The sequence below is a fragment of the Malus sylvestris genome, chromosome 12 (genome assembly GCF_916048215.2).
Source record: "Malus sylvestris chromosome 12, drMalSylv7.2, whole genome shotgun sequence".
Classification (NCBI taxonomy): domain Eukaryota; kingdom Viridiplantae; phylum Streptophyta; class Magnoliopsida; order Rosales; family Rosaceae; genus Malus; species Malus sylvestris.
In genome coordinates, this window is record NC_062271.1 from 30,676,005 (window position 1) to 30,700,976 (window position 24,972).

Genomic DNA, 24,972 nt, shown 5'->3' on the forward strand with positions numbered 1-24,972 from the left:
ATTATTGTTAGGCTTCATTTTTCTTGCCATGAGATTCAAGAACTTCCCCAAATCTATTGTTCTGTTCCCATCAACGTCAACTTCGCTTATCATGTTCTGCAGTTCTTCTTCCGTAGGGTTTGGATCCAACGATTTGGCAGCTGTGGCGAGTTCTTCAATAGTAAAGCAGCCACCATATAATGGTGATAGTACTGAAAGAGTTCACTATTACACATTATCACTAGTACCAATCTCACCGCCATACAATGGTGAAATCAAACTAAATGGGTCTTAAAAGTTACTCTAACAACCGAATAGGTTGATTTGCCACCTCTACTATTAATCAAGCTTAGCTGCAGTAGCTGCCATGGCATCCAAGCATTCAAGCGTATCAAAGATCGCGCATGGCGGAGCTGCAGGGTATCCAAAAACTGACAGAAACAATTTGTAATCAAGGCCGCTAAACAGCCTGCCTTAATTTTGTTTTAAGTACAAAATCTGACTCTAGTAAGTAGCTTAGAGACATAATTATGTGTACATCATGTATTACAACTTAAGCATGAGTCGGATAATACAGAATAATCTCTCAGAGTTTCTATAATCATTTGCTATGTGTAGATACAGAATAATTAAGAAGATCAAACGTACCATCTACATCCTTGTCAAAAAGCCACATGGACATATATTTTGTTTTTAAGACCATCTCCAAAGGAAATTTTAAAACTGCCACATGGACATATAACAATAATAAATGACGTACCATTTACTCCAACCAAGATGTCAAATATGGCATGGAAAAGAAGGCTAAGCTAACATAGACAAAGAGATGTCAAATATGAAGTTGCCTTCAAATTTGATTTCTGTTATTTTCAAAGGCATTCCACTTGTCTTACCTTAAATGAGAACGTTCTGTTGAATTGCCATCAGTATTCTGCAGTTCCACCTTGGTGACCACGACTCTTGAAACCTCATTTTCATTTTTTAGGTTGGTCCAAGAGAAGGAGATGACAACAATAGTGCACTACCTGAGAATGTGGAGGCGGGTCACGATTTGTGGTCAAGACGGAAAATGTGGCAACAGGGATGCATGTAGTTGTAGATATGTTGTCTTAGTGGGTCGTTGGCTGCACCTGTTATCTCCTTCTACAACATGTTGTTGTTGTCGTCATATTTCATATGTCACTTAGTCATCTCTGCCTCGTTCCTTAAAATTGGTGATTTGTGCCCTACAACCTGTATGTAGTAATGTTTTTTAAGTGCAGGGTTTGTAGCTCAAGTGGTTAAGATAGTTTAACGCATTTGAAGTTGTGTATAAAAGAAACTCAATGTTCTCCAAAAAGTGTCTCATTCATTCATTAAATTAGAAAATGTCGTCTTGACTCTTGAAAACTTCTGTTTGTTTTCCATTTCCAAACCTTGTTACATGTTGCAGCAAAGGTGCTTCTAGCCTTTCCGTATATACATAATTGATCAAAAATAGCAATGCATAAACATATATTATTCAAACCATGACGGAGAAAATTGAATACAAAAAAAAAACTACTCTTTGACAAAATTAAACTAAAGCCTGGTACAGGCAAATAATCAAGATTTCAGCAGATACAGCAGTTAGCCATAGTAATTTCAGAGAACCTCATGAGCGTCGAGGCGGTAGAAGCTGATGTATGGAGACCTTTGGACAGTGAGACGAGGAAAATCCGGTGTTTGCAGGGGGTAGAACTTGTAAATCTTTTTGTCCCTAGCAATTCTCTGCCGATTTTTCGCCTCCCTCCTCGCTTCCAATAGTTGCTCCCTCACATACCTTACCAAGGGTTCCTTTTTCTCCGCAGCTAAAAATTCATCCTCTTGTATCACCTGTTCAAGTAAGAACTCCTTAAGCCAATTCAACTTCGTTTCGTAACCAGAACGATTTTCCTCCTCTTCCTTGACAGCCTTGTGATCGTAATCTAAACAAGGCACTGAGTACTGGAATTTCATGAAACGGTCTTCATTGATGCGTTTCAAAGCAGCCCGTCTTTGTGTACAGCCCAAGACAAATATATTAGGAGGAGATTTCTTCATTGCGATCTCGTGAACTTGTGTGTTTCTCTTGTCCAGAGGAATGTACGGAAGCCAGTCCATCTTCATCTTTTTCATCGGAATCCTAATAAAATCTTCGTCGCCACCATCCCCGGGTGCCTTGGACTTGAAGAAACCGAGATCATGGGAAGGCGGGGAAGGCGATACAATAGCCAACACTAGAGGGATCAAAACAACTCTATCATCACTATCACGAGCTTCTTCTGTTGTACCAAACAGATACACTTTGTTCTTTTCTCCAATAATTTCAGGACAGAACTTTCCCCCGTCTTCGAATGCTTGTTCGAGATTTGAGAAATCCCAGGGCCTGGATTGGGAGTGTTCGTGGTTGTAAACCGACTCCAATTGATCATCCCATGCTGTTCCAACAGGAAAGGCCGCCTTCCACAGATCCTCCATGTTTCGGGACGGCGTCCTCTTCATCCTCTTTAGCAACGGCTGCTGCTGCCTGGTGTCTGGCATGTAGCTGTTGCTGGAGCAGCTGCTGCAGCGATCAGCTTCTTCCATATCCATATTAATCTCTCTCGCCGCTTTCCGCTTCCTAGATCCTCCTGCTTCTTTCCGCATTGTGTATGTTATTTCTTTTTCTTTCACACTCTTCTTTTTCACTCAACGAATCGCTTGAAATTCAAGGAAAAAAATTGTTCTTCAGACGAATATTACTGTTGAGACTCATATTTTTTATTTATAGCTGTTCCTAAATCCTGAGTCAAGTAGGAATAGGAATATTCCTAGCTACTTCGTGACTTGCCTTAATCAATCTTTCTTGATTCCCAAGCTTTCCCAATTCAAGTCGGACAGTTTGGTTTTGGGCCTTTGCGCTAGTCTTAATTGAAGTGAATACACAAAAACAAGAAATTTTTCATTGTGACCGGAACATGAGTGGTATATCACGTGTTTTTATATAAGTGGTGAAAATTTGTATTTTTTAAGTTATTAACTTTTTAACACACATATCCCACTATTTCTATAATGACATGTGATGTACTACCTTTGTTCCGATCACATTGAAAAATCTCTCCACAAAAACACTAAAACTAGTCTAACTTTAAGGCATTCAAGTGGCCTAAAATTTGAAATAATTGGGATTAAGTGCTAACCTGACAATGAAAATGTTCTTAACTACAGCTATACGTTTTTTCCTACTCAAATAGCGATTCACGTGACATATATTAAGGTCAAATTTACCAACCTTTTGTTTTGTTTTTATTTTTCTATACAATGTAGACTAAGTCACACAGTAAACAAGTCAAAATAGTGTGATACTTCATTTAGGTGATCTCTCTTGCAGACGAATAACCAACTCTTCACTAAAAGAGCTATATTTGATAGGGGTGTGCTATCCACACACCCATTTTTACTTTTCACACACCCTTGTTAATTTATGTCTGTTGATCTTCTTTAATTCATCCGATCCGACGACCGAAAATTAAAAAGGTGTGAGAGAAGTAAAAATGGATGTGTGGATATCACACTCCTATTTGATATACTATGATATATTGAGAGAGGTACAGAAAATGTGTGTGACTAACAGATAATACACATTACCAACCTATAAAATCTAATCGATAACGGACATTGCCATATGAGAATTAAGGGATGGCAAACTTTTATTCCCAATTTATTTGTAGTAACTGTATATTGGAATTCATCATCACATTAATCTGATTATAACGACAACAAAAAAAAGTTCTTGAATTTTGATTGTTATAGACGTTTTGTAACTGTCATTCTCACTAGGACTTTCTTGATTTACTTTTGCGACTCTCCTTTCCATCCTACAATATTTCAAAATTATTAGAAGAGTGATGTTATCCACACAATTAAATAATGTGTCACCAACAGGAACGAGCATGTTCATTAACACTTAAGTAATAGTTCAATCATCAACTTTCATGTCATTTAGTTTAAAAAATTTAGTCTCCTTAACACTACTCCTCATTAGAATAATCTACTTTCTAGCCTGCCTTTTATAAATCAACTTTGAACGGAAGAAAACAATAAAATCAGAAATACCATTAACTTAACATTGTCAAAATTTTATCGTTCACCTTGATAAAGTATTTCGAATTAGTTAATTCTTAACAAAGTTAATATTTGATGAATGACCTAAACAATAGACGGTATTATTGTGCAACATTTCCCATTGTAATTGCTTGGAAATTGAGGTGCCATCTAAAATTTGATTTTTCAGACAAAAAGAGGCACAAAACCAACAAAGCCCTGGAGTCTAGACCAGTTCAATTCCTAGTCCAAATACCAAATTTCAAAGTCACCTCTCTCTCTCTCTCTCCTCTCTGTCTCTCTCTCTCTCTCTCTCTCTCTAAACTGAAAATGTCGGACGGGGCTTTAACGGTCCTCGACGGGAGCCACCTGAGAGCCGTCGACCTTACTCTGCCGGATGCTGACGCCAGCTTAACGGGAGCTCAGGTCCTCGACCTCGCCGTCTCCAAAGCCTCTTCCTCCCTCTTCGGCCTCTCGCTGCCTCAGAGCCTCAAGTCCTCTGCTTTGAGACGCATCGGCCTCCAAGACGACGACGTTTTCCGAAGCGCGGAGCTCGATCGCGCCCAGGCTCTGAAGGTGATCGGCGAGTACATCACGGCGATCGCCGATGAATTGAAAGGTGCAAAATTTAACTTGCATAAATACAATTGTTAATGTTAATTATATACATTGTGCGATGGATTGTGGTATAATCCGAAAACGGGGTTCCGATGAAGTTTTAAGGATGTCTTGTGTGATTTAGGATCTAAGAAAGTGAGGATCGGTAATTGATGTGGTACTTAAACGAGTTTGAAGAAATTAAGGAATAATTTTAATATGAATTGTTGTCGTTTGACTATGAACCTGTTTTTTTTTTTTTTTTTTGGTCAATGACTTTGAACCTGTTTGGTAGCTAGAAATGTGGGAAATATCGACATGAAAAACACAAAGAAAATACATTTTTCTTGTCTGTTTTGTTTTCCATTTCCTTAGTGCTGTTGAGGATACAAGAAAACTTTGGAAGAGGAAGACCTAGGAAAACTTTGGAAGAGACTCTAAGAAAAGACTTAGAGTACTTGGATCTAACGGAGGACATGACACAAAACCGAGCGCAATGGCGTTCTAGGATTCATATAGCCGACCCCACTTAGTGGGAAAAGGCTTTGTTGTTGTTGTTGTTGTTGGTCTCTCCGATACATGAGGGCGAGCCTTGGCACAACGGAAATGTTGCTTATTTGTGACCGATTGGTCACATGTTCGAGTTGTGGAAACAGCCTATTTGCAAAGCAAGGGTAAGAATACGATAGACGTTCCCTGACCCTCGCAAAGTTGGGAGCCTTATTGTCTTGGGGGTCTCTCCGATACATATGACTTGCTTGTTCTTTCGTGCTGACAAGATGAGAATCAGTTGTTTTCGGGCCTGAAATGGAATAAGAGGTTTGAATTTGAAGTACTTAAATGACAGATTGAAAGAAGTAACTTGGTTGTTTAATTTAACGTGTTGTTTTATTGCGTCATTTGGCGGATGCAAAATTGCTTGGCAAGAACAGAAGTTGGTTGCGGAGAATTTTGATTGTAGAATGTAGGACATCGGAGAGCTTTATGATTTAATGATGGGTTGATTATGCTGGTATTTAGTATATTATGGTGAATTGAACATAATGCTTGCTTATTGCTTGTGCTGAAATTTTGTCTTCACTTTCAGATGATCCACTTGTCATATCTGTCTTGGACGGGTACACTATTCGACTGTTTTTAGAGGACGAGGATGATTTTGCAATGTTAGCGGAGAATCTGTTCACTGATCTGGATGTAGAAGATAAAGGAAAGATCAACAAGAATGAGATCCGGAATGCGCTTGTTCACATGGGAGTTGAGATGGGCGTTCCTCCCGTTTCAGGTTTATCTCAAATTCGTTGCTTTGGCTGTTAATTCTATGATTATTCAAATATGCATATAGCTGCGTTATGTGTAACTGAATTATGAATTCTGCACAGACATTAAATTAAAGTTTTCTTGAATTTGGTTCCAAAAAGTTCTCGTATGAGTCGAGCACTTTTTTTTGGAGAAAAAGAAGAAAAAGACTGCGCTACTTTTGGTCCGTGAGTGGCTTGTTGTTGCGGGATATCTATATGGACTATGCAGTGCAAAAGGATCAATTTTGGACCACATTAAAATTGATAGGCAGATTTGTGAATTGACTTATTGACTTTATCTGTTTATAACTCACCTTCTAGCATCCCCTTCTCTTTGTTTGGTATATGTTTGTTATTGGTCACCTTCTCTTACTTTACGGTTGTATTCTTAGTCTGTGCTGTATCCCAGCAAGTGCTAGTATAGCTTGTTATCGGACTTTTAATGCCGCAGACCTTTATCATACTAATTCATCACATTGTGTGTGGGGGGGGGGGGGAATCCTTTTGGTTTGGTGCCTAGATTTCTCCTTTTGTTTTCCTCAACTTGTTTAAATTTGGCCTAATGTACTTTGAGCACTGAGTGTATTCATATTTTCCGTTTTGCAAAATTGCAAATCAAGAATTGCTACAAGGCTTATTTACAATAATTTTGTTGAGAGTTGTCCCACATCGGTGAGGGACAAGGTTTGCTTGTGCTTATATGATCTTGGGCTACTCCCCATATTGCCAATTGGTTTTATGGTGGAACCTCAATTTCATCAAATTTAGCGTTGGCTCATTTTTTTGTTTGTTCGTATTTTGAGTGATTTTAACAACTAACATCCATTCGTGTGAACTTATATTTGTGGCATATTATACATTCATATGCATGATGTTTTGCTCACATGCTTTGATCTATGCATATGGGACTAATCACATGGATTCTCATCTTCCGTTCTTTCGTATATTGCATCGCTCTCAAATCGGAGTGTCAGTTTTTATAGAGTCGATAATTTACAAGGTGCAATTTAACAGAATTTCCTCCCCTAAGTGATATCCTGACGAAACATGAAGCTGATGGGGATGAAGAACTGGGCCAAGCACAATTTGCTCAGCTACTCCAGCCTGTACTGCAGGAACTAGCCGAGGCCCTGGCTAAAAAACATGTTGTTTTTATCCAGAGCATCAAGATTGTCAACGGTTCTAAGCTAAGAAAGGTAGCTCCTTTTCCCCATTATTTTATATGGTACCCCCTCGTTACCTGGAGAACTTAAATAAACTTGCTTAACATCGGTAGCCAGGTTGACCGAGAATTTCAAACAGTTCGGATTATGCTAATCCATGTCGAGTCAAGGGGATGTTATAACTCTCCTTGATGGAAACCATTATGTCTGTCTTGTCTCGGGGCTTTTTTGGGTTTCGAAAGTTCCAAGGGTTTTATTCTTTGTTGGCACAAGCCTAGATTTATGTTGTGTCAATTATTTCAATGAAGTCTCTAATAAACTTCCGAAAACTATGCAGCTTTTGGCTGATGAGAAGCAATTGAACGATGTCGTTGAGAAGATATTGCAAGAAGATCACCACGGAAAGGACGGATTGGGGAATGCAGAAAAAATTAGGAGTTTTCTTGTGAAAAATGGGCAAGAGTTGGGTCTGCCACCATACGAGGCCGAGGCAGTTGATCTTTTGTATGATGCAGTGTTTGCTGATCTAGACGTAGACAAGAGTGCTCCGGAAGACAAATGTGGAAATCTTGTGAAGGAGATACTCAAGGAATTCGCAGATCAACTGGAAGTGAGTCCTGTTTTTTACAATGCTTGATCATGGAGTCTCAACCCAGCAGAGCTTCTAGTTTGTGCAGATAAACATTTCGGATTATTTTTCGCGTTCTTTGAATCCATACAGCCAGAGAATACGAACGAAATTACGATTTGTAATATGTTTGTGCACATTACTTTGCATCGTTGAATTTTGATAGCACGGTTGGTTTAAGCTGAATTTCACATTACTTGAATACAAGGATCTGATACAGATTGCTTTCTAGTTCAACTGCATTATGTTTTGGATTATCAAAAGTGCTTTTGGTAAAGTGCTTATGAAATACCACAAGTGATGCGCAAAATTTCACGTGACCGACCGACACCACTGCGATCGAAAAGGCGTTATGGAAAGAGCGGAGCCGCATGTGAAAACTTGCCAATATGTGATTGGATGTATGTCCCAAAATCTTTGGGGGATTTGGTCGAGCCAATTGTTAGCTACAAGCCTACAAGTCATTGTCCCATAAACACATACACTAAAGAATACTCTACACGTATACGACCTCGTTTGAAATTACTTCTTTAAAATGTTCTTTTCTATAAAAGTACTTTTAGTAAAAACACTTTTATGAGAAGTACGTAGAAGTTTTTAATAAAAAAGCAAGTGTTTCTTGAAAAAAAAAAACTTGAAGTTCTTCCTAAAAGAATCACACATTAGATGCTTTTATAGAAACCACTTTTAACATTTTCTATCAAACATGGTTAACAACGCGTTTGAAAATGTTTTTAAAATGATTAAAAACACTTTTAGAAAAAATACTTCTGAGTTCCAAAAGCACTTAAAGTGTTTTTGCAAGAAGCACTAATTATGTGTTTCTTGTATGAAGCACTTATACTTATTTTCTAAGATTCACTTGTATTTTTACAAAAAAAATGGTTCCAAAACATTTTCATAAAAAACGGTTTCAGTCATTTTAAAAGCAGTTCCAAAATGAGCCTTATATTCAATAATTTATCGTCATGTCTAAGTTATTATTCAAATATTAATGCGTTATTGAATCAAGATGGTACAATAATAATAATAATAAAGTCGTTTCATGTAAATTATTTTACGTAAACAGAGAGATGGCAGGGAGGGAAAAGCATGCAGTTGGTATTTGGAGAAGCCGAGCATCCACGTAATGGAGATGGTATCCCCTTGTTTTGTAGGTGAGTCTTTAACACTAACAATTCTGCCACGTTACCATCCAAAGTTTTTAGCCACGGATTCCACCGTCCGTCATTAAAAGCCCCTCCATCAACGCTATCATCTCATAATTATAATTTAAATATCATCATCATCTTTCACAATCAAGTTGACAAGTAGAAACGATTGAATTAATATATTCTTTATGCTTCAAAGAATCTTGGTATATATCTTTTCTATTTGCTTGGGTTTGATCCACAAATTTTTGGTGGTTTTTCGAATTATTTCTGATCATATGATTGAATAAATCAGCGGTAGAACAACGAAAAAAATAAGCTAGGGATGCACAGGAGGAGGACAAAGGAAGAGTGAAAAGCATTTCCCTAATGCTTTCGTGGTTCTCGTTGTACTTCTGCTGTAAAATTTCACTATAATGTTTCTCGCTCTAATGATGTTGCACATTTTAAGCTCGATTAAGACTAACAAGTATACAATGAACGAGCGAGAGATACTTGGCTCTCTCTTTCAACAATCTTTCTCTTCTTATATCTCTCTTCAATGGATATATCTCCGATCGTATGCAAGAATAGCCCGAGCATTAGCGATAGGCAATGGTGGGAGCCACCAAAAAGATGAAGCTTTGGTAGTTGCAAGTACACAACTAACAACCATTTTATCAACCATTGCAAGGAAAGGGATTGCGAATTACAGGCAGAAAAAAGCAGAGGTAAAGGTACCAAAGATCAATTTTTGCAAGCATAAAACAGCATAACTCAGACGAGCACATCTCCGATTGCCCGCCGGTTGAATACAGCCGGTCTCAACATTCGGGACAGGTCGATATTGAAATTTGAACCCGAAAAAAAATCTTATAAACGATCAACTGAACTCATAAACTGAATAATGCTAAGGGTAGGGAAACAAAATACAAAGGCAATCCTAAGGTGGCAGATTTAACCAACAAGCTAGATATACAACGGGAGCGGAACAAAAGCTTCCCTCCTTATTGTCCACGCACATAGAATGTGCCGCGCTATCATAACCAGAACTACTGAATACCATATTTTCTGGTGCAGTTTTGTCGGACCCTTCATTCTTTGCCATCAGCAGCACGCAGCGAACCAAGTTGAACTGGGGCTTGGGTTCCCACAACCTTAGATGAGCCATACACCGAGAGGTCAGCGCCTTGTGCCTTCTCTTTCTCAATCTGTTCCTTGATCCAGAAGTATGTAATTCTCAGACCATCCTAAATGAACAAAATGAAAATGTGAGTTCAAACTGTGACGTAAACAGGGAACAAATACAAAATCAACAACAATGACCCCCGACTTTAAAGAAACTCGGTGGTTTTAAGAAACTGCAGAATGGGTACTCTCAAGCTATTTACCTTCAACCTCATGGTAGGAGCCCAACCAAGTTTCTCTTTGATCAGTGTGTTGTCTGAGTTACGACCACGGACACCCTCTGGCCCAGGAATGTGCTGGATAGGCAGCTTCTTGTCCTCAAAGCTAAGAACGATCTCAGCCATTTCATTCATGCTAACCATCTCATCACTTCCAATATTCACTGGCTCACGGAAGTCTGACTTCGTCAACCTTAATCATGAAGAGAGGACATAAATTACAAATTTTAAAGGGGTTTCATGTGAAACAACATATACCTAATAAAAATTTGGCCCAAGAAAAACAAATAATGGAAGTTTTTGTACAAGGGCCACGTTAATCTACCATACAATGTTGTAAGGTTCCGCAGATATAAATCGAACACATAACAAAAAGATATTTCAACAATGTAATAAATTCATTTGTCTTCGTATCTAGCACTGTCATACAATTACTTGCAGAAAACGCCCTCTTAACACCTTCAACGTATAATGCAAAAGATTCAAACCAAATCCATAAAGGTTTAAGTTCTATGCTGACTTTATCATAATCAACTAAACTAGACTCCACAAAGCCTTGTGAAAACAGGAAGAAAAAAAAACAATCGATGACAACATCTAAGAACGTCAAGTATTTTGAAGCTTAAACCCTAAAAAAGAAGTGTCGTTCAGCTAGAAAAGTTTTGAAACGAAAAAGTGATAGTAATAAGGTTCTTACCGAAGTACACCTTCTACACATTCATCAATAAAAGTGAAGGATCGGGTCTGAAGTCCATCTCCCCACATCTCAAACTTATCAGTGGCAGTGAGAGTCTTTCTGCAAAATGCAGCAGGAGCCTTCTCCCTTCCACCTACACAACAGATACAAGTGAGCAACACAGATTAGGATAAAAAGCAATAGACCATGCATACTTATCAGCTATCATTGCAATTCAAGTCACCTTTCCAGGTTCCAAAAGGGCCATAAATGTTGTGGAACCTTCCAATACGGCACTCGATTCCAAAGTCTTTGGTGTAGTGCTTGCACAATTCCTCAGTTGCAAGCTTCTCCAGGCCATAAGCATCTTGAGGCTACAAATAAAGGTACAAAAGACTGAATTCATTTAATTCGTTCAAAACTAGAGACCAAAACCATAACCGTAAAGTAACATACCTCTGCAGGCCAGGCATCAGACTCCTTCAAGCTGACATTGGTTTCCAGCTGCTTAAACTCAGGGTAAATACAAGCACTAGAAGCATAGAAAAACCTGCAGAAACCCAGATAACAGATAGAGAATTTGAGTATTCGAGTACTTCAAAGCCTTTTGGAGTTAAGGTCCCAACTTTCCAACTCAAACATAAAGCATTCATACACCACATCAAAGTTATAACTGCAAGTTTGGGAGATCAAACCTCTTCACGTCATTGATCCTAGCAGCTTCGACCATGTTGAAACTAATCATGGTATTGTTATAAAATATGACAGAATGGTTGGACTGAATGAAGCCCATTCCGCCCATATCAGCTGCGAGGTTGAACACATGGTCAACATTCTTGGTAACCTTCAAGCAATTATCCATGACCCTGAGGTCGGCAAGATGGAATTCATGGCAGAACATGTCTTCAGTCATGTGCTCATTCTTCTTCCAATCGGAAGCAATAATGTAATGACCCTCATTCTTCAATCTCCGGGCAATGTGGGAGGCGATAAAACCACCTGCCCCGGTAATGGAAATTCGGAGCTTTTCAGAAGGCCAATAAGGCTCCCTCTCAAGGTTCTCATAGGTATACGCACCATACTTAATTTCGCCTGTACTTCCCATTCTGAAAGATTAGATACACAGGAAAAAGATTACCACTTTCGCATTACAATTTATGAGCACCTACAGATTAGTTAACTTGCTTTGCCATACAAGCTCAAAAAGTCATTACTTCTAACAAATCATTAACAATATAAACGAAAACGAACCCCAACCTAACCAACATGAAAATTTTACCCACTAACTAAAATTTCACATCCACTGAGTAGATATTGCAGAGAAATTGAACAATGAAAAAAAATAAAAAATAATAAACCACCCAAGAAAGTTTGGAAAAATGGGAAAAGAGTATAACCAGTACCTACACAAGCAAATTATGATCAAAATATCTACAAATTAATGTAAAGAAAGTATAATTGACCATTTCAGAACCAACCCAAATGAAAACATCCTCAAATCGCATGGAAAAACAATTATATCTTCAAGATTTTGCTAAAATCAAGTACCTATCTCTCAGTGTATACAAAAGGAATGAAATTTTAGCAGACAACTAGATTACTCCTGCTATACAAACCATCAGAATTCCAAGAATTCAAGAACAGAGAATAATGTTGTTATGAACAAACCCATCAAATGTTACAACCCAGAAAACCCATCAAATGTTACAACAATTGGAACCAGCATGTGAAATAGAGAGAAAGTGAGAGAAACCCAGAAAACCCAGTTGGGAATTTTACCTGAAAAGAGCAAAAGTTTGGAGCTTTGAAGCTTTTGAGGAGTTGGGAAGAAGAAAATAATAGACAAAAGTTGGGTTCGAGGGGATATATGATATGGGGGTATGAGCTCTCAGGTTGTAACGCTCTGCTGCTATATATAGGATATTTGGACACAGCCAACCATACAACGACCCTCGTTTATTAATATTAGGGAACTTTAACGAAACGTTTTCAGTATTGTTCACTTTAACGAAAAATTACATTTTTATATTAAAAAGTCAATCATAATACTATTCACTTTACCCTTTATATTGTTCTTATCGTTAAAACTCAAAGTTTTCAAGTCATTTTCATTAATTTTCCTTTAATATTATGGATTTTCCATAAATTATTAAGAGAGAGATATAGAGAGGCCGTATAAAACTACCAAACTTGTATCGCCATGGAGATACGGATTTGGCCAGTTGGTTATGAGTGTTACTTCACATATCATTTTGCGATTGAGGTCAAATTTATGTATTAAAATTTTGTCTGTTAAATTTTGGGAAATAATTCTTTATTATTAATCTAAAAACTAAAAATTTCAGTATTATATCGAAACATAATTAAGAGTCCCATAAATTAGATTATCAAATTTACCACATCTTGCATATGTGTGTTAGATCATTTAGCTATAAATGAGATTATTTTAGTATTTTTACAATCGAGTTCGATTCTCTTTTTTAGCGAACCAGATTATATTTTTATTAAGAACTTTTTATGAGTCTAAAATTAAAACCATCACGACCCAATTCGAGATGGCAAACCCCAAACACCTCGAGCGCTGGTTATGTGAAGTATAGGAAGAGCCACGCAATGAAGATAATCAAGAACATGATGAAGAACATGTGGTAGATGATGCTGAGGAAGAGCACGATGAGAGCAAAGCTCATCAGCAGCTTGGTTACCACGTTATTTGTTTCAAAACCAATGAACAAAGAAAATAATTATTTTCGTTAAATCTGCGTCCAAAAAAAATTATTTTTCATCAAAAATCACTACGTTTTTTTGTGGTAATTTTGCATACAAGTACAAGAGTGTTTTTTTTTTAAATAAAATTTATGAGGGTTCAAAAACAAAGTTTGGGTGTACAAAAAGGAGTAAGATTCTTTTCCTTCTTATTTGAACGGTCACGGTTAAATCACGTCAACATTTTATATTAATTTTTTATAACAAATGAAAAATAAAATAAAAAAATATGAAAGAAGGAAAGAGAATCCTAATTCGTATAAAAAATCAATGGTTGTGAAATTCTGAGGTGGCTTCGGAACGTACGGAACCAAGTGAGAGGGCCCCATGACTTGATGGGCCCCACCACGTGTCCAAATGAGAAAGTTCCCAGAAAGATGGACTGAAAGTGCAAAAGGCCTGTTTTTGTTGGGGCCCAAATGAAATTACCAGGAAGGTCCTCTTATCTTAGCAGCTTTCATTGCTAGCGTACGTAATTCTGTGGATCGTCGGATTGGTTGAGAAAAAAATATCAACCGTTCATTGTTGCCTAACCTGAGTAACCTCTCTCCCGACCTCACCGCACTCTCACCGTCTCTCTCGCTCGACCCGTCTCCTCCGCCCGAACCGAATCGACCTCTCCTCCTTCCTCAGTCCTCCCACATCAGTAACGTCACCCAAATCCGTCGCCGGAATCGAGCTCTCGATCTCAGCCGTTACTCCCCCTCGCCGCACAAGGTAAGAAATTCCTGCGATATAAACTCAACCAAAGTTCATGGAGATTGTTTGATTTCGAATTTGATTAGTGATTTTGAATATGGGGCTTCTGAATTAGCCAGAGGATCCGGCGATCGTGCGGTAAAAAATTAGGATGCTATCTACACATCTCATTTTACTTCTTACCCACCTTTGATAATTTATTTCTGTTGATTTTCTTCAATTCATCCGATCTAAAGATCAAAAATTAATAAGAAGTGTGAGAAGTAAAATGAAATATGTGGATATCACATCTTAAAAATTATTGTAAATTTTTTTAATTTAAAATTGAATATAAATAAAATCTAATAAAAACTGACCGTTACGATGAGCGAATGTGATTGGAAAATTTGTGAGATTCTTACGATTGGGATCCGACGAGAATCTTCTCTCCTGAATTAGGGCTTTTGAAATTAGGAATTTTAAATGGTGTTGCTGAATTAGGGATTTTGAATTAGGGTCCCCTAACGTCCCGAATTACCGACAAAAATACCGAAGTTTCAGTTTGATTTCTGGGCTTTTTCTGGGTTTTGTTTTTTGACCTCGAGTTGAAGAGTGGGCCGATTGGGCTTGCATTAGCACACGGCCCATAAGAAACTATGAACCCGTTGGGCTTACATTATTTAGCGCGTAACTCATAAACATATAATAAAAAATAAATAAAAATAAAATTAGATATTCGATCGCAACTAGAAATCGCACGAAATAAACCGCCGGAAAAAGGATATTTGGTAACAGCGAAGCTGAATCGGAAGCTCAGATTCAAACCCTAGAGGTATGCTGATTCCCAAATTGATTCGATACGCCGTCGTTTTGCAACCCTAGATCCGTCAAAGTTTCATTTTTTCTGCTGTTATCTGATGAGTTGGAATGCTCTGTGTGTGGATTTGATCTTAATTTTATTTTAATTTTTTTTACTGTTAAATGTTTTGTTTGGTTGATTTCTGATTTGTTTATTTGTTTTGTTTGGATTTCAGACTGTCAATTTATGATTTGAGCATTTGGGTGTTTGATTTTTCTGATTGAATGTAGAATTTGAGTGTTTGATTTCAACTGGGAACTTTTTTGGATCCAGATTTTGTTTGCAGGGTGGGAATTAGGCTAATCATTTTCCAGCTAATTTTGAATACTGAATTGGAACTGTTGCCAACTAACTGCATCGTCTTCATTTTCCGATTTTTGATCACTGATATTACTTGTGTGAATTATGTTCTCATTGACATTGGCATCATTGATTCAATTATCTTCATTACATTCATCATTACTTGTGTGAATTATCTTCATTACATTCAAATATCTCGTTGACATTTGCTTATGAGCTTGATGATCTTTCCATAAGATATCGTGTAGGCATAGGAATTGTTCCGCTAGGAATGAGAAGTATATCGATGGGCACTAGTTCTGTACTAAATTAGACTTTCGATGTGGTTGATATTTTTTTCTTCTTTCTTGCTGTAGTCGATAGTAACTTAAAATGGCCGGTAGAGCTAACATCCCCAATAAGAGTTCGGCGCTCATAGCCATGATTGCTGATGAGGTATGGATGGTCTTTTCGGTAATCTTTTGGTTGAAATCTGTTCTTGTATTCTCGATTTGTCTTTCTGATGAGATGATTGTTATCGTGTATAGGACACTGTAACCGGATTTTTGCTAGCTGGAGTGGGTAACGTTGACTTGCGAAGAAAGACAAATTATCTTATTGTTGATTCAAGTAAGTTATGAGCTTTATTTATGCACGGGTTTTGAAACTTCATTTATACTGGTCATCTATTTCTAAATATTTGTATGCGGATAGGTTAGCAGATGGACCAAAATGCCAATTCTAGTATATGGTTACTAGTCTATTAGTCGGATATTTTTGCCGTCTAATCCTGTGGGTAAATTGAAAGGGGGAGTAAGGCAAGGGGAAGGAAATCACAAACTTCTAGGAAATGTAATCTATCTAAAGTCCCTTCTTGTTTATCAAGAAAAAACAAACAATATAGCCCGTCATCATTCATTAATGAAGCATGGTGTAATATTACATTTTGGTCAGTTACGTTTTGGCTGCAGTGACAGCGGTTTGGTGTTCCTTGTGTCTTTCTTCTTGAACGAGAATCACAGAACTTGAAATTGGTCCACAGCCTGGTCCCTTAAATAAAAAGCCTACTTTTCTTTCCTTTTCTGGCTTTTTTTTTTTTTTTTCTGTAATAACTAATTAATATTTAAAGCAAGGTTTATTGAACGGTGTTGAGTTTCTAACAGTATGTGCTTCCGGTTTTCTTCTCAGAAACAACAGTGAAACAAATCGAAGATGCATTCAAAGAGTTTATGACAAGGGAGGACATTGCAATTGTCTTGATCAGCCAATATGTAAGTTCTTTCTCGTACTTAAAAGTTCGTCAACTGTTATGAATGCGCCTTTTCTGGTTCTCAAGGCAATATCCGTAGTGCCCAAGCGCTTGCCAAACCTTTTAGAATCTATAGCAATCTTTGTATGTAACGCAAACGTATGCATTTCTTCCAAATCAGATGTTGGTTGGGAAATGACCCTGTTCTTCTCTTACCAGGTTGCAAACATGATAAGGTTTCTAGTAGATAGCTACAATAAGCCGGTTCCCGCTATTTTGGAAATCCCGTCCAAGGATCATCCTTATGACCCTGCACACGACTCAGTTCTTTCTCGAGTGAAGTACCTCTTCAACACCGAATCTGTGGCATCAGGCAGGCGTTGATCATCTAGTCTTTCGATATGTTTTACCCGAGAGGTTGCCAAAAATAAGTATTGCTTTCGATACTACGTATGTTTTTGCCCTTCTGTTCACACCAAGTTCTGTACTCCTCACTGATGGTTGGTTGGTATGTCTTTGTACTTAGGTTCCTTTTGTTCCTAAAACCTTATCTATAAAATACCATTTCAAACTCTCTGTCATTTTATTCTCCTTGTAATAATCACCATGTAAAAGGACAAGTCTATTATTTATATATGTTGTCTTTTTTTGGGAATTTTCACATGTACAGAGAAAAACGCTTCAAACCTCAATACGTCAAGGATGCAACTATTTACACTTATTACGTAGAAAAGTTGAAACACACGATATTATGAGATTGGTTTGGGGCGCACTAGTGTAGCGTGTGTATTCCAGCTCAAGGTAAGATACTAAGATTAGGCTGACATGGAAAGGATTGAAAAAAAATATGGTTTACACGTCACGGGTTTAGCTGTTACTTGGCGTTCTGGCTTAATAATTGATATTACAATATTGGAGCACATTATTAGAGTTGAACGTCACATGATGGTGAATCTATTTTATGCAAGCTGCTCTCGGATGGGAGAACCTTTGTTTAACTCACAGCGATCGTGAATGGATTAGCTTGAAAGTAAATGAAAATGTTTTAATTCTAACCCAGATCATCAAAGAAATATTCAAAGAGCCACCACCAATTTTCACATTATTTTCTTTCACTAATGAGATGAGAGATAAAATATTGGCCTCATAAAATATTAATATACAAAAGAGGTCTCGATTAATCTGAATTTATATTCTCTCCCATGTCTTACTGTGCGGAATTTTAATAACCAGAAATTTGGACTCTTCATTTGTGTGGAAGAGAGATTAGAGTTCTTAATTTGTGTGAGGTGGACCAACGAAAGCAATTAATGAAGACTTTCAAATTCAATTTGAGAAATTCAAATTGTCTGATCTTGGAATTTCGAACAGTAAGATCGGAAGAAGACCTCTATTCAATTAATACTAGCCAATAAGCACTGTGTGTGTGTGAACAATTTCATTTTATTTTTTGTTTTTTTATTAAGGAGTGTGATTAGTTTTTAAAATTTTAAAAAGAGTGAAAAATTGATGGTGAGACAATTTCTCTTAATAAGTGCATATTTTATCTTAATATTACATAATTACTATTTTGTCCTTCTTATGTAAATATTGTGTATCAAAAGTGAGTAAAATAGAAAAAATAGGGATATGATTGTCATTTTCTCAAAAGATACAAAATTACTATTTTACCCTCTTTATATAAGTATTGTGTATCAAAAGTGAGGGTAAAATAGAAAAAAAAAGGCAAAAGATACAAAATTACTATTATGCTCTTCTTATGTAAGTATTGTGTATAAAAAATAAAGACAAAATTTAAAAAAAAAGGACAAAAATTTGACAAGGAAAGTTCTCTTACTAATAGTATAGATAACATTTTTCTGTCCATCAAATGAAAAAAGGACAAGTATTTTTATTAATTATTATTTATTTTAAATTCATTTGGGACCTATATTTGGTGGTGGTGGCGGCACAAAGAGAAAGAGACAAATGGGACTTTTTTTTTGTCCTTTGGATGCCTTAAAAGAGAGAACATAATGGGCCCCACAAACAAATGGGCCCAACAAAATGTGTGGGGGTAGTTTAGAGTTTATCCACAAATGGACGGCGCCAGCGTCGCTTCAATGCCCATCCACTTGGAAAGGCTCCATCTGCAGTCTTTTCAATTCACTCATTGCCTCTTGTTGTTTTATTTTTTTTTCTTTTTTTTTGGAAAACACCCATTGCCTCTTGTTTGGTATGCTTTTTGTTTTTGTTTTGGATGTGAAGGAAGAAGTCTGTCTCTTTGTATCAACATGCATGAGAAATGAATTTCGAGTTAATTAAGTACTGTTATGTAAAAAAAAAAAAACGTATTTACTAAGAGTTAAGATAATAGTTTATTGGTGTCTTCTTATTTCGTGCATTATTTGTTTTGGTTTGAATTCGGAACGTAATAAGAAGTTGTTTAATATTCTTCTGATCAGCTTACCTAATGCATGTGTGAACTGAGATCAATGTAATTCAAACACATTCGATCAACCAAAAGGAAAACTTCCCTATCCAATATTTTTCTGAAGTTTTCTTATTTCAAGGACCCCACAGAATATTAATCATCCACGTTTAATATTAATTTAGGCTAAATACCAAATAATAAATAATATTCAACCAAAATATAATGACTTGTTATCCAACTTTAAGGATCCAAATCGGATAAAATCCTTGACCAAAACTAGAAAGCAAGACAATAGGAGAGAGAAACAGAGAGCGAGAGAGAGAGAGAGAGAGAGAGAGAGAGAGAGATGGATAGGGTGTTTTCAGTGGAGGAGGAAATGTCCGACCTGCTGTGGTCTTCCACAGCGCCGCCGGACAATGGCGGAGCAGACGACGACAACTTGTCTAAGTTGAACCGGAGTGCATCGGAGTGGGCCTTCCAGCGTTTTCTCCAAGAAGCTTCTCCCTACTCCCCCTCGCCATCGCCGACGCCGCCGCCACCTCCGCATCCTTCTTCTTCTTCTTCTACAGCTCACCATCACGACCAAAACGACGTTGAAGAGATTAAGATGATCAATGCCCACCACCATAACGCCACTCACACTCACTACAACAATATGCGGCCGCCTAATGTCACCGTCGATTCCGATGAGTACCGGGCGTTCCTGAAGACCAAGCTCGACCTCGCCTGCGCCGCCGTGGCTATGTCGCGGGAGGTTCGTCCTTTCTCTCTTTCTGGGCATTTTATTCTCATGGTTTCATTTTCTCGTTTGCTCTGCTTTTCCGAGAAAATATGGTCAAAGTCAGACCAATGGGTTGGGAATGAGCTTAACTTCTGTTTGGTTGCTGAGAAAGTTGAAGGAAACAAAAATAGGAGTTTTAACGAAACATTTTCGATACTGTTCACTTTTAACGAAAATGATATTTTTATTTTAAAAAATCACTTCTAGTATTAGGATTCGTTTGCATGTCCTTTTAAAATGGCTGAAAGCGCTTTTAGAGAAAGTGTTTATGGGTTTGAAAAGCACTTTAAGTGTTTCCTGTAAGAAGTATCAGTTATGTCGCTTATTTCAGGAAGTACTTTTAAGTGATTTTTTAGGATTTATTTGTATTTTTACTAAGAATTGGTTCCAAAAATATTTTCAGCAAAACTTTTTCAATCATTTTTAAAGTATATTCAAACGAGCTCTTATTTCCTTAAAACACATTTTTATTCCTGTGATTAAAACTCAAAGTTTTCAAATCATTTTTATTAATTTTCTTAAAAAAAAAAAAAACTTGAAACCTATCATTTATTTATTTTTGTGAGTGGAAAGTTTAACTAAAGTAAGCTGCTTTCTACTTTTGTGAATGGACAATTCAATATTTAAAGTTTCATTCTTTTTGCTTATAGCTTTTTTCTCGGTATCCAAACAGAGTCTATCCTTTGGGGTTGTTTTTTAGGAAACATTACAGTTACGTTCATAGGCGTTTTTGTTAGAAGTAGTTTTATTATAAACATGTCAAAATAATTATTAAAAATTTGAGTGTTTTTTTAAGAAGGAAAATGGATTCTTTCTAGATCCCTTCCACACCTAATTCTCCTTATCAAACAATCAACAATTTAGATCTTTGAAATTTGATCAAACTGCTAAAAACACGGGCCCACCTTAAAAGTTGTAATAACTTTAGTCGTTTGATCAAATTTCAAAGGTCCAAATTATTTGATGAAGAGGATTAGGTGAAAATGATCCGGAGATGATCCTACCTGACAGGTGCTTTCCAAAAAAGTACATCTACTCGAAGTGTTTATAACTGGTTGGTTGGTTAACTTGGTTTGTTTCATACGTTTGAATATTATTTGACGGAGCTAAAATGGAAAGGAAAGAAAGAAAACTTATTGCCACAAAAGGATGAATTTTTTGAAAGCAAAAGCAAGGCTGCGGGCCACCAACCGTGGCTGAAATCCAACAGTCAAAATATGTGTTGACGCTGAGTGTTTATACCCTGTAGGTACTCAAGAAAAACCGCTTAGCTACCGCGTAGTGCTAAAACTAAAACATGAACAATTGAAGCATGGTTTTGAAGTCCGAGTGAAACAGAACAGATGAATGTGTTTTCCCAAAGGAACTTTCAGTGGTAGGGTTCTAAAGATCAAGTAATCTTTTCGAACGCCGATTTTTTGATAGAAACAGAGTTGAAAGCCATAGCTTTTTTTTTCTTTTCTAGTAAAACGCCGATTCTCCTGTTGAGATCTAATTCGATCTTCATGAATTTCTCGAGAATTTTTCTTACGAAGTTATGTTATGTATAGACAAGTGCTCGCTGATATGTTGTGGTCGTGTCAATAGGGATCGTTGGTGAAAGCACAAGAATCTGCGGTTTTAGCTGACAGCGGATCACACGCTTCAAGTACTTCACAACTCGGATCTGAAGCCCCTTCGAAAGGTTTCCATTTAAACAAAAACATGTTCATAATTCGCATGTACTTCTGCTTTTGTGCTAGACAATGTTGTTAGTATGTCATATATATGTTTTTTTACTATTTTTACCTATGTAGGAGCTGGGTATGATATATCCAGGTCAAATGATAAGAATGCTCATGCATCACTTGGTGCCATTCCTTCGTTACCTGCAACGAAATATAGATCCGCTATCCCAGTAAGGCAGGCAACTAGCGGATCATCGAGAGAAATGACAGACGATGAGGAAGCTGAAGGTGAAACTGCAATGAATAAGAATATGGACCCTGCTGATGTCAAACGCGTGAGGAGGTAACAGCGGCATCTGATTTTCTGGTTGTAATAAGCACAGCCTGATCTCCATCTCTTAGTTATTGATTCAAATGTTTGGCTTCAAATGCGTTTGGTTTCATTGCCTTTCGCTAATTCATCCCGCCTTTTCCAGAATGCTGTCTAATAGAGAGTCAGCTAGACGCTCGAGAAGAAGAAAGCAGGCACATGTGACTGATCTTGAGGGACAGGTTTGTTCTTTTTTTCTCGGCTTCCTGTTTTATCTCTGTCTTTTGGTCTTCGATAGATTTCCTAACGCAATTTTCTTTGTAGGTATCTCAATTAAGAGTCGAGAACTCCTCTCTGTTGAAGCGTCTGACTGATTCGGACAAGAAGTACAACGAAGTGGCAGTTGACAACAGAGTTTTAAAAGCTGATATCGAAACATTGAGAGCAAAGGTAACCCTGTCTTCAGAACTGCTCGAAAGTTAAATGCCTTGGTAACTGGTTCCTCGAAGGCTCTTAGAACATGAACCGAAAATAATCATATAAACTTTGTTACTTCATTTGTGACTAAATTCCAGGTAACGATGGCTGAGGAGATGGTGAAAAGATTTACTGGGTCGAACCCCATGTTCCACGCTATGTCAGAGGTGTCATCAATCGGCATGCCACCATTTGATGGAAGCCCTTCAGAGGCATCAATAGACGCTGCTGTTCCGGAGCAAGATGACCCAAATCATCACTTCTTTCAACCTGCTTCTAATAACCCTATACCAACTCATGACCCGAGAGTCAAGAATGATTCTGCAGACGTTCTTTCCGTTGAAAATGTGCAGAAGAATTCTGCAGCAACATCATCAGCAGATGTGTCGGGGAACAAGATGGGACGAACACCTTCCCTTCAGCGAGTTGCTAGCTTAGAGCATCTGCAAAAGCGGATAAGGGGCGGAAACCCCTCCAATTGGGAGCAGTAGTTACAAACAGAGTGATCTACGCACGAGGAAAGATCGACTAAAGGATGCTTTGAACAACCATTGTATTGCCTCGTTACTTTTGGATTAGTCATGTAAACAATGCTATTCTTCATCTGTACTACACTGAATTAAACAGTTCGATACTTTTAGCACTTTCAATTTTTCTTGTCATGCACGGAACAGATTATACGCACATTTTCGTGGCCTTCTTTGACACAGCATCAAATTTTACAACTCGAACAAATTCTATAGGAAAATAAAGAACAAATCATTCGACACTGATCTTCAAGTCATTCGGAACATATTGCTAATGGCTTGAAGTTTGAACCGAACTCCAACCGGCTTTGTTTTCGATTCCCTTAACCTTCATTTCCTGTCTTACCATCTCCACATCCTCCCACCTTTCAGCAAAAGCATAAACGTTCGACAATGCTACATAGTCCTCACTCTTTGGAGTTGAATCCACGTAACTCTGTGTGAACTGTACACAGAGCAGCTTCTTCCCCACCTTCTCTCCCATTGCAACATCCCCATGGAGATTGCAAGCACTTAGCAAACTCCTCCACAAGACGGCATCAGGTTCAACTGGCATCCCTACTATAAACTCATAGGCTTCTTTCAAGTGCCCTCCGCGGCTAAGCATGTCGACAATGCAGCCATAATGTTGCATCCGAGGCACGACATCAAACTTGCTCTTCATCAAATGGAACAAATGGAGGCCTTCTTCAACGAGACCTGAATGGCAACAAGCCGAAAGCAAGCCGGTGAAAATCACTGCATTGGGTTTTATTCCAGAACCCTGCATTACATCCAAAAGCTCCAATGCTTCATTTCCCTTGCCGTGAATGGCTAGCCCGGTCGCCATTGCTGTCCAAGTCAATACATTCTTCTCTTTCATTCGCTTGAAAACGGAGAAAGCGCTATCAACACATCCGCATTTCGAGTACATATCAACAAGGCCAGTCCCCATAAACACATCATTGTCAGGAACACACATTGTCTTCTCCACATAACCATGTACACAAGCCCCCGTTTCCAACACACCTAGCTGAGACGCCGCAGAAAGAACACAAACCATTGTAGTATCCGTAGGTTTCACCCCACAAACATCATCCAACATGTCCCGAAACAACACCAACGCATCGCGGGCACTCACTCTTTGCGAACAATACCCCGTGATCATTGCGTTCCACGTAACACAACTTCTCACAGGCATTTCATCAAACACATTCCGTGCCGAAACAACATCTTCATTACTACCATAATAATGTATTAACGTTGTTGGCACCGAAATATTTGATACGACATCATGTTTCACAATCCGACCATGTATCTGTCTGCCTAGTAACAACGTTGGAACTGAAGGCAATCTAGCACAAGCTCCAAGAACAAAAATGTAAGTAGAATCATCAAAAACTAAGGTTGATTTAGAAACCCAATTGGCAAAAACAAGAAGTGAATCTCTGGGTTGGGAGCATCTGATCAAAGTGTTTAGGAGGAACAAGTTTGGTTCTTGAAAGTGTTGGAATACCAAACGGGCATAAAGGTTGGTGCTTTTTGGGGATGATAAGGCAGAGTATTGCTGGATGAGTTTGGCATGGAGGGAGGGAGATTTGAGGCCATTGGTGATTAATTGGGCATGGATTTTTTTGAGTTGGTGCGTGGATTTTAGGTTTAGGTTTAGGTTTAGGAGAGAGAGAGCTCTGGCTCTTGGGAGATGGTGCATGTGAGTCCTTGAAAGTGAACTTCAAATGGTGAAGTTAGTGCTCTTGCTAATAAAAGCTAATAAGTGACGAATAATATGGATGTCTGCAATAGAAAATAATCGGAGTAGCTGTGTAGACGTGAGTTAGATCAGTTGGTCAGAGTAACGTATTTATTTTTTCACTCAAGTTCGAACTTTATTTATAAAAATTGCAAAAAGACCTCAAACAAACGAAAATGCGACCATTTGATCAATATCTATAGAATGGCTAACGAAGACGTCGGATTTCATAAGTCATTTTTTAGAGGCTACACACTTAATATTTTTTAATAAATGA

The 24,972-nt window shown here is 37.8% G+C and overlaps 6 protein-coding genes across 7 annotated transcripts; 3 read left to right on the forward strand and 3 right to left on the reverse strand.

Annotated features, from left to right (window-relative positions):
- Positions 1–1,602: 1,602 nt before the first annotated feature.
- On the reverse strand, positions 1,603–2,625 carry LOC126592366 (protein HEAT INTOLERANT 4-like). Its single transcript, XM_050258054.1, has one exon. It carries the CDS (start codon positions 2,623–2,625, stop codon positions 1,603–1,605), a length of 1,023 nt encoding a protein of 340 aa, XP_050114011.1.
- A 1,619-nt stretch (positions 2,626–4,244) lies between these two features.
- On the forward strand, positions 4,245–7,979 carry LOC126593693 (uncharacterized). The gene is made up of 4 exons (XM_050259800.1): positions 4,245–4,681; positions 5,747–5,941; positions 6,972–7,153; positions 7,458–7,979. The coding sequence occupies exons 1-4, from the start codon at positions 4,393–4,395 to the stop codon at positions 7,755–7,757; spliced, it is 966 nt and encodes a 321-aa protein (XP_050115757.1). The 5' UTR covers positions 4,245–4,392; the 3' UTR covers positions 7,758–7,979.
- A 1,631-nt stretch (positions 7,980–9,610) lies between these two features.
- On the reverse strand, positions 9,611–12,906 carry LOC126593036 (GDP-mannose 3,5-epimerase 2). The gene is made up of 7 exons (XM_050258890.1): positions 12,740–12,906; positions 11,656–12,066; positions 11,417–11,510; positions 11,205–11,334; positions 10,982–11,114; positions 10,270–10,477; positions 9,611–10,128 (listed from the first exon to the last, which is right to left on the reverse strand). Exons 2-7 carry the CDS (start codon positions 12,063–12,065, stop codon positions 9,973–9,975), a joined length of 1,131 nt encoding a protein of 376 aa, XP_050114847.1. The 5' UTR covers position 12,066; positions 12,740–12,906; the 3' UTR covers positions 9,611–9,972.
- A 1,254-nt stretch (positions 12,907–14,160) lies between these two features.
- LOC126593037 (V-type proton ATPase subunit F-like) lies at positions 14,161–17,446 on the forward strand. 2 transcript variants are annotated; one of them, XM_050258892.1, is made up of 5 exons: positions 14,161–14,443; positions 15,920–15,998; positions 16,091–16,172; positions 16,731–16,813; positions 17,011–17,446. In XM_050258892.1, exons 2-5 carry the CDS (start codon positions 15,936–15,938, stop codon positions 17,173–17,175), a joined length of 393 nt encoding a protein of 130 aa, XP_050114849.1. In that variant the 5' UTR covers positions 14,161–14,443; positions 15,920–15,935; the 3' UTR covers positions 17,176–17,446. The 2 variants fall into 2 exon arrangements, with proteins under 2 accessions (XP_050114849.1, XP_050114848.1); XM_050258891.1 differs by lacking the exon at positions 14,161–14,443 and adding an exon at positions 15,104–15,236.
- A 1,967-nt stretch (positions 17,447–19,413) lies between these two features.
- LOC126591800 (light-inducible protein CPRF2-like) lies at positions 19,414–23,089 on the forward strand. Its single transcript, XM_050257488.1, has 6 exons — positions 19,414–19,958; positions 21,573–21,669; positions 21,782–21,995; positions 22,129–22,204; positions 22,287–22,412; positions 22,538–23,089. Exons 1-6 carry the CDS (start codon positions 19,551–19,553, stop codon positions 22,928–22,930), a joined length of 1,314 nt encoding a protein of 437 aa, XP_050113445.1. The 5' UTR covers positions 19,414–19,550; the 3' UTR covers positions 22,931–23,089.
- Positions 23,055–24,711, reverse strand: LOC126591798 (pentatricopeptide repeat-containing protein At3g18970). The gene has a single exon (XM_050257487.1). The coding sequence runs from the start codon at positions 24,654–24,656 to the stop codon at positions 23,238–23,240; it is 1,419 nt and encodes a 472-aa protein (XP_050113444.1). The 5' UTR covers positions 24,657–24,711; the 3' UTR covers positions 23,055–23,237.
- Positions 24,712–24,972: the final 261 nt, after the last annotated feature.

What these genes read in the sequence shown, in the direction of transcription:
- LOC126592366 (XM_050258054.1), bottom strand. Translation starts at nt 2,625, where the DNA reads ATGCGGAAAGAAGCAGGAGGATCTAGGAAGCGGAAAGCGGCGAGAGAG.
- LOC126593693 (XM_050259800.1), top strand. Translation starts at nt 4,393, where the DNA reads ATGTCGGACGGGGCTTTAACGGTCCTCGACGGGAGCCACCTGAGAGCC. An exon ending in GGGCGTTCCTCCCGTTTCAG is followed by an intron (nt 5,942 to 6,971) that starts GTTTATCTCAAA and finishes GCAATTTAACAG; the next exon opens with AATTTCCTCCCCTAAGTGAT. An exon ending in ACGGTTCTAAGCTAAGAAAG is followed by an intron (nt 7,154 to 7,457) that starts GTAGCTCCTTTT and finishes AAAACTATGCAG; the next exon opens with CTTTTGGCTGATGAGAAGCA.
- LOC126593036 (XM_050258890.1), bottom strand. Translation starts at nt 12,065, where the DNA reads ATGGGAAGTACAGGCGAAATTAAGTATGGTGCGTATACCTATGAGAAC. An exon ending in AGGATCAATGACGTGAAGAG is followed by an intron (nt 11,511 to 11,655) that starts GTTTGATCTCCC and finishes GGGTTTCTGCAG; the next exon opens with GTTTTTCTATGCTTCTAGTG. An exon ending in TGTGTAGAAGGTGTACTTCG is followed by an intron (nt 10,478 to 10,981) that starts GTAAGAACCTTA and finishes TTCATGATTAAG; the next exon opens with GTTGACGAAGTCAGACTTCC.
- LOC126593037 (XM_050258892.1), top strand. Translation starts at nt 15,936, where the DNA reads ATGGCCGGTAGAGCTAACATCCCCAATAAGAGTTCGGCGCTCATAGCC. An exon ending in TTATCTTATTGTTGATTCAA is followed by an intron (nt 16,173 to 16,730) that starts GTAAGTTATGAG and finishes TTTTCTTCTCAG; the next exon opens with AAACAACAGTGAAACAAATC. An exon ending in TTGTCTTGATCAGCCAATAT is followed by an intron (nt 16,814 to 17,010) that starts GTAAGTTCTTTC and finishes TTCTCTTACCAG; the next exon opens with GTTGCAAACATGATAAGGTT.
- LOC126591800 (XM_050257488.1), top strand. Translation starts at nt 19,551, where the DNA reads ATGGATAGGGTGTTTTCAGTGGAGGAGGAAATGTCCGACCTGCTGTGG. An exon ending in TGACTGATCTTGAGGGACAG is followed by an intron (nt 22,205 to 22,286) that starts GTTTGTTCTTTT and finishes TTTTCTTTGTAG; the next exon opens with GTATCTCAATTAAGAGTCGA. An exon ending in TCGAAACATTGAGAGCAAAG is followed by an intron (nt 22,413 to 22,537) that starts GTAACCCTGTCT and finishes ACTAAATTCCAG; the next exon opens with GTAACGATGGCTGAGGAGAT.
- LOC126591798 (XM_050257487.1), bottom strand. Translation starts at nt 24,656, where the DNA reads ATGCACCATCTCCCAAGAGCCAGAGCTCTCTCTCTCCTAAACCTAAAC.